The sequence below is a fragment of the Zonotrichia leucophrys genome, unplaced genomic scaffold (genome assembly GCF_028769735.1).
Source record: "Zonotrichia leucophrys gambelii isolate GWCS_2022_RI unplaced genomic scaffold, RI_Zleu_2.0 Scaffold_125_133610, whole genome shotgun sequence".
NCBI classification, from domain to species: Eukaryota; Metazoa; Chordata; class Aves; order Passeriformes; family Passerellidae; genus Zonotrichia; species Zonotrichia leucophrys.
In genome coordinates, this window is record NW_026992330.1 from 11,012 (window position 1) to 18,326 (window position 7,315).

The window sequence follows — 7,315 nt, forward strand, 5'->3', positions numbered from 1 at the left end:
GAGAAAAGCTCTGGTTGGCTGGAAATTGTTCACCGCGTTCTGTGATTGGCTGGAATTGTGAAAGGCGCTGCGCCCTGCGGCTTCCTGGGAGCTGCGGAGTCCAGGCGGGAGCCTTTTCCTGTTTCTTTCTGTTCTCTGAGACCTCGTCCCGATTTCTTTCTCTCCCTTTCTCCTCCCCATTTCTTGTTCCGTTCAGTCCACGTCTAATAATCGTCGGTTGCGTTCCCACGCTCTCATTCGCTCATTCACTGGGGCAGAGGCGTCTCTCTGTCGCGGGGTCGTAATCCATGGGCAGGGTCCCTTCTCACCCCAGTCCTTCCAGGACTCGCTTTTATTTCCTCCCTCCCTCTGCTTCCAGAGGGGAAGGTGCTGGAAAATGTCCATCCACGCCACCTTTGCTGTGTGCTCTGGGAGCCCACAGAGCTGCTGGATCTTCTCCCCTTGCGAGAGAAGCTCCTTGGGAGGCACGGCAGGAGCAGCACCCTGGGAGCCTCGGGAATGCCCCTCTGGGATCCACGGCACACGCTCCCATGTGCTGGAATTCCAGTTCCCAGCCAGGAAAAGATGTTCCTGCCCTTGAGGGCAAAGCTGTCAAGAAGGAGCCAAAAGCCAAGTGGAGCAAGATCTTACAGTGGCATTTCACTGCCAGCCTTCCTAACTTCACCCATGGCTGCTGTAGCTCCTGAACTGGGAATTAAATCTGGGCACGGTCTTTGGTGTGAGCTGCCCTGGGTCAAGGGAGACTCTGAGAGAGAAACAGAGCAGGGGAAGAGAGGCAGGAGAGAAAGGAGGGCACAAACACAATCAGCTGAGAAGGTGGCACTCTAAAAACAGGCTAGAACTGACTGAAAAGAAATACAACAGAAAGGAATAATTTTGCATCTTTTATTTACTATCAAAATACAATTTCTTCCCCTTCTCACAAACCTCTTGCCAGTGTCATTCAGCAGGGCTGTCAAAAAGTCCTTAACTCTGGGTGGATGTTCCAGGCTGCAGCCACAAGGAAAGAGGGAATGGGGATTTTCCTGCTCCTGGGGAGTTTGACATCCTCAGCTGAGGAGAGGAGGAGGCACCAGAAGAAAAGGGCAGCCGGGCTTCACCCTTCCTCCGAAAAGAGGGGGGGAAATCTCTCGTCCTGTCTGCAGCTGCTCCCACAGGGATATGAGGGCTGATCCCAGAGCCCTAAGGGTCACAGTCAGGGCTGCCCGCAGGGAATGCTCGCCTAGTATGGAGGGGCAGCGTGGGAACACCTGGATCTTGGAGCACCCAGCTGCCCCCCATGTTTGGAGATGCCTGAGGAGGGCTGGGATGATGCCAGGGACATCCTGCGGTGACATCCCCTCTGTCCTGCTCTGGGTGAGCTCGGTCCCAAACCTGACCCTGATCTGGGTCCCAGTCTCACTCCATGTTTAGACACACTCACAGTTCTGTTCTCACTATTCTCATCCCAGTCCCAAACTCATCTATCCCCAGACCCAATCCCAACCCCAGCCCTAAAGCCAATCCCATGTCTCGCCTTAACCTCAATCCCAGCTCTAATCCAAATCTCAGCCCCAACTCCAAGCCTAGCCCCAATTCCAGCCCCTTCCTAAACCCTCAGCCCCAAACCAAATCCCAGGTTCAGCCCTTCTGGGGTTTGGGGGTGTCTCTGTCCCTCTGACCCCGATGATGTTTGGGTGGGGTCACAGCAGGGCTGAGAGGGACAGAGACCCCCCCAACCTCCGCAGGTGTGAGAAGGTCGGAGAGCCCTCCCAGCCCTGAGCACCCTCAGCGGTGAGAGGGACACAGAGCCCCTGTGTCATGGTTTTGGCTTGGCACAGAGTTAGTGCTTCGATGAGTATACCTTCTCCCTGGTGTTTACTGTGAGATGTGACTAGGAATAAGTAAAGCAGGCTTTAGTTTAGAAATAAAGAAAACTTTATTACTTAAATTAAAATAAAAGAAGGAAAAACCTATAAGGGAAAAAATTGAAAACTTTACAAAAAATACTTTTTTTTCCTCTACTACTAAAATTTTTTAATTTGATACATTCTCTCAAATCACTAACTGCTTAGTCTGGCACTACTCTTTAGAATACTCAAACTTCAGTCTATGCAGAGGAGTCTTTTTTGTACTACAGGCTTTTTCTGGAAACACGCTGAAATTTTGTGTGCTTTTATGTCACTCGACACTGTTTAGAAAGTTTTTTTGCCGCTTGTGACATTTTCTTTTTATGCTCAGTGCTCTCACTACTGTGCATGGACTAGAGCTGCTTTTAGGGTTGTTTTTTAAGGATGCTTTGTCTCACTCTAAAAAGGTACAGTCTCTGCTTTGGGACATCTGTCTTCTCTATTTTTTTCCAACTTCTTGGGGCTGAGGGGTCTCTACAATCAACTTTTTTCGTTCTGAGGCACTGCGTCTTCTTAAGTGCAGTCTCTGTGTTACAGGAATAAAACTGAGTTTATGGCTATACAAGAAAAGTTTAGCTAAAAGGCTACTCTAATCATCTCTCCCCACTCAGTTAGGCTTCTTCACATTTTTCAGGCTTAGTTCTTGGTTATCTCAATTTCTATCTTTCTTCTTATTCAGCTCTGAGGAGGATCAGCATTTTTTGCAAGGTTTCAATCATGTAAGAAAAAGGGTTAAACATTTCAGTCTCTGCCTGAAATGAGCTCCGGCACTCCCACACTCCTTGCTGCATTTTCTCTTTTTCTCTTCTTGGGCCGGCTGCTATTACATTCTGTCATCGCCGGCTCTATCTCTCTCTCTCTCTCTCTCTCTCTCTCTCTCTCTCTCTCCTGGGGGGGGGGGGAAATGGCTGCTTGATGCTTTTTGGTGCTCTTCTACTTTTCTATTTTCAAGGGCCTCCTCACCCCCCATGTCTGTCCAGGCCCAGGCCTACCACATGGCTGCCCCTCCCCCGCCCAGCCGCAGCAGCTGGATGGGGGAGGGCGATCTGACTTCTTTCCCTCGAAGTCCCAAGAGAGTCTCCCAAGCCCGAAGCTCTGCTTTTAACCCCTGTGTGTTCTCGGAGGTGTGTCCAAATTCTACTGGCTACATCAGGTGCCAATATTAAAATCTGAGCACCCATTGGTTTGACTACAGCATCTCAGAATTCCCACTTCTTCCTGGTCAAACCACCACACCCTGGTCCCCAGCCCTGCACAGGCATTCCCTGGGGTGAAAATTATGGAGACCTCCTGGGGAATGGCCTGGGATGAGAGGGATGTGGACAACCCCTGGGGAATGCCCTGGGGGGAGAAGGACAGGGACAGCCCATGGGGAATAGCCTGGGGTGAAAGGGAAAAGGACAACCCACCAAACCCCTCCCAAGCATTCCCCAGGGTGAGAGGCACAGAGACCCCTTGAGCATCCCCTGGGAACTGGACAAAATAAACTTGGCAGAAATCAAACTTTATCCTACATAAAATACCTTGATGAATATTTGATTTCCCATAAGTCACATGTGATGAAAACACAAATCCCAAACATGAATAAACTGACAATAGAAGCAATTCTGTTGCAATTCCAAGTTACAGTGGTTCCTGCATAGCTACAGCTCAGCCGCTGGCAGGTTCCAATAAAAGCAAAGTGCTAATTTGGCCCAATATAAATATTATTAAAAGGAAGGGGAAACTCAGTGTAGCTGTCAAAAAGGTGACAGGAATGAAGAGAATAATGGTTCTCACATTTGATAAAGCCCCCAAGCCTGTGAATTCCGGAGTTATTTGGGAATTTAGCTACTTGAGCTGGGCTTCTTGTGGGACTTTCAGCAGCCCCTTATGTTCTTCACCTTGGAGTGAATGAACCTTGTCAGTCTCGCTGGTAACATTTTCTCCCTTTCCTCCAGTGATTTTAACAAACTTTTCAAGGAAGGACAAGAAAATATTTTCTTTTTCACTGGCCACTCACAACAGCCATTTTCCTCATAATTTCTCCAATAAGTTCCCCGGGAGGAAGGAGGGACTGTGTCCAAGTTTCCAAGAGTTCTTTCAGAAAGAACCACAACCTCCTCAGAGAAGGGAACCATGCTCTTGTCAAAGGCACTTGGAGTCAGACAACAGTGCCCTGAAATCACTGTGCCAAAATAATGTCACAGTCTGCTTACTCAAATTGTTATAGAGATTCCTCTGCCCAATTAAGGCGCTAATGAGGCCATATCCAAAGTGTACTTTATTGAACAGTAAATGTGAGGTAGAGAGAAAGATGGAAAGAAAGAGAAAAGGGGAGAGAGCAATGGAGTGACAGGGACAAAGACCTCCCCTGGAGCAGAGCAAGTGTGACATTGTCCCCTGTGTGTGCCCTTCCCAGGGTGGGGGTTTTACAGCTGAGCCGGTTTGGGTAAGGGGGTGGTGTTCACCCCCTGAGCAGGGATTACTCCACTGTTTCAGGTTGCCTTGCAAGATGTAACCAAATGCATGTTTTCAATCACCATCTTCATCAACTGCTATGAACAGGTGGGGCAGTGTTCTTTATCTCTTCCATGACTCAGCCCTGATAACGCCCTCCAGGGGAGACATCTTCTCCTAATGGGCCATTGAGTGTCACTGCAGGACTGATAAAATTCCATCATCCCATTGTGGGATGCTCCGCCCAGGGGGACGATCTAAGCATTCCTACCGGGATATAAGCTGAGAATTGCTACAACCAGGAGCAGCTTGCCTACTGGATTCCCAGAGGACAAGAGCTCCAGAACCACCACTGGACCTTCAGAGGAAGACCAGACCCTTCTACAGGATCACTGCTCTGACAGAATCACGTTGATCACTCCAACAGGACTGGAGCTACCGTTTAATGGGACTGCAGCCACTATCCTGACCACCAGGGTGTCAGGTTATATCCTGACTCTGTCAGTTTAAGGCAGGGTTTCTGTATCACTGCCTTGGTCTTCACTTTCTTATTAAATTGTATCCTGATGTAGACTCTCCCCCAGGTTTGCCTTCAAACCAGTAAAAAAGACAATGTGAGCACCCTTTGTTTTCTTCCCAGAACAGGATTTCCCATTCCCAGATCTTGACTGGATGGAGGAGGAGGCTGCGAGGAAGAGGAACGATCCCTGGGACACCGGGCAGGTGAGGAGGAAGTCTGTTCCTATTTCCCCATCTCTCCTGCTCCATCTCCCAACCCAGCAAAGCCCCCGGCTGCAGGACAACACTGCTGCCAATGCCATCCTGCCGGGGATGCACTGGCGGGATCTCCTTCCCCTTCCCTGTGGCACGGAGGCCAATCCCATCCTTTTCTTGTCCTTCCTTCCCCAGGGAAGGAACTGAGGATGGAGACCAGGGAGGAAAAATCTGCATGGCAGAACCTTGTGAAAGAGGCCGTTTTGAGTGATTCCAGTTCACAGGAATCCAACAGGGAAGAAAAACCTCAGACATCCCACATGAGGAGGGGCTCCAAACCCAGCCCAGGGTGCACTGAGGAGGAAAGACCCTCCCTGAGCCAGGAAGGTGGACAGAGCTTCAGCCAGAGTTCCGAGCTGGTGGCCCGCGAGCAGCTTCATGATGGGGAGAAACCCCACAAATGCTTGGAGTGTGGGAAGAGCTTCAGGCAGAGCAGCACCCTGCTCTGCCACCAGATGATCCACACTGGGGAATGGCCCTATGAATGTGAGGAATGTGGGAAGAGCTTCAGTTACAGATCCACCCTTGTGACCCACAAATGCATCCACACTGGGGAGAGGCCCTGCGAGTGTCCAGAGTGCCAGAAGAGCTTTCGGACAAGCTCCGATCTCCTCAGTCACCAGCTCATTCACACTGGGGAGAGGCCGTTCTGCTGCCCTGACTGTGGGAAGGGCTTCAAGCGCAACTCCCACCTCATTATCCACCAGCGCATCCACACTGGGGAGAGGCCCTACGAGTGCAACACATGTGGGAAGAGGTTTCAGAGCAGCTCAAATCTCCGTGTGCATGAGCGGATTCACACAGAGGAGAGACCCTTCTGCTGCCTTGACTGTGGGAAGGGCTTCAAGCCCAACTTCACCCTCATCACCCACCGGCTCATCCACACTGGGGAGTGGCCCTACGAGTGTCCCCAGTGTGGGAAGAGCTTCACCACCAGCTCTCACTTGACCAGACACCAACGGAGCCACCAATAAGAGAAGCCCTGCAAGTGCCACAAACGCAGGAACAGCTTCATGCACTGCTCCAGCTTCATCCCCCATTGGAGGGCCCACATTAGGAAGAGCCCTGGTGATCCATTTTCCCTGTGATCCATCTGGGAAGACACCTGTCCCTTTTCCTGCCCTTGCCAAAGACATGATGTGGGATGGAAGAACATGAGAGTCTGGCGATGGCCGTGTCATTACATTTACTCCCACCTCAGGTCATTGCCAGGGGCAGGACAGGGACTCTCCTTCTCTCCCTATGAGGAGAAGGGTGTCCTTTTCAGGCAGGGGAAATGCATGGCCAGGAAGAGCCTGTTGTTGATGTATTAGTTTTCCCTGTAAACAGTTTTTCTTATCCCTTCTGTTATCAATATTATTTCTGTTTCTGTTTGGTCCTTATCTTGTTGCTGTTCCCAATAAATTGTTCTTATTCCAGCCCGGGATCTTTGCCTTTTGTACTTTCCATGGGAGGCAGGAGGGCAGCGAGGGCAGCACGGTTTTAGCGGGAGCAGGAAATTGGGGAATCCCATTCCTGAAGCCCGGCCCGTGAAAACCGAGCATCCCAGCTGGTCCCAGCCCCGGTGGCCATGGCAACAGCCTTGGGAGTGGGTCCCTGGCTGGGGCTGCGGGAACCTCTTCCCTCTGGTGCCCAGGGACAGGATGGGAGGGAATGGCTGCAGCTGAGTTGGGGCAGGCTCAGGGTGGATGTCAGGAAAAGGCTTTTGCCCAGAGGCTGCTGGGGCCCTGCCCAGGCTCCCCAGGGAAGGGTCCCAGCTCCAGGGCTCTCTGAGCTCCAGCAGCGTTTGGCCAGCGCTGCCAGGCCCAGGCTGGCATTGTTGGGGTGTCCTGTGCAGGGCCAGCAGTTGGACTGGACGATCCTGATGGTTCCCTGCCATCAGCCGGTTCTGTGGTTCTGGGATCCCATGAGCCTGGGGATGGGACTTCCAATGGTTGCCATGGACACAGGCTGTGGCTGCAGGCCTGAGCTGGTGTCCATGGCAACCACCCCAGCATGGGATCTCCATGGAGCTGCTGAGGGACTGACCATAGCAACAGGGGTCCTGGTGATGGTTGCCTGCTAACGATCAGATTTGTCACAGGCCCTCAGAGGGCTTCCATAGGAACTTTCCAAGAGTCTCCAGGTTTTCCAGAGCTGGAATGTCACAGGCACAGACAGGGGCTCCATGGACACCTCCCAGGGGTTTCTGGGGATGGTAAAGAGCCATGTGG

At 51.5% G+C, this 7,315-nt stretch overlaps 1 protein-coding gene across 1 annotated transcript; it reads left to right on the forward strand.

Moving 5' to 3' along the window:
* The first annotated feature begins 5,362 nt into the window (after positions 1 to 5,362).
* LOC135460912 (zinc finger protein 239-like) lies at positions 5,363 to 6,076 on the forward strand. The gene has a single exon (XM_064737880.1). It carries the CDS (start codon positions 5,363 to 5,365, stop codon positions 6,074 to 6,076), a length of 714 nt encoding a protein of 237 aa, XP_064593950.1.
* Positions 6,077 to 7,315: the final 1,239 nt, after the last annotated feature.

Excerpts from the sequence above, each read along its gene's own strand:
- LOC135460912 (XM_064737880.1), top strand. The coding sequence starts at position 5,363 with ATGAGGAGGGGCTCCAAACCCAGCCCAGGGTGCACTGAGGAGGAAAGA.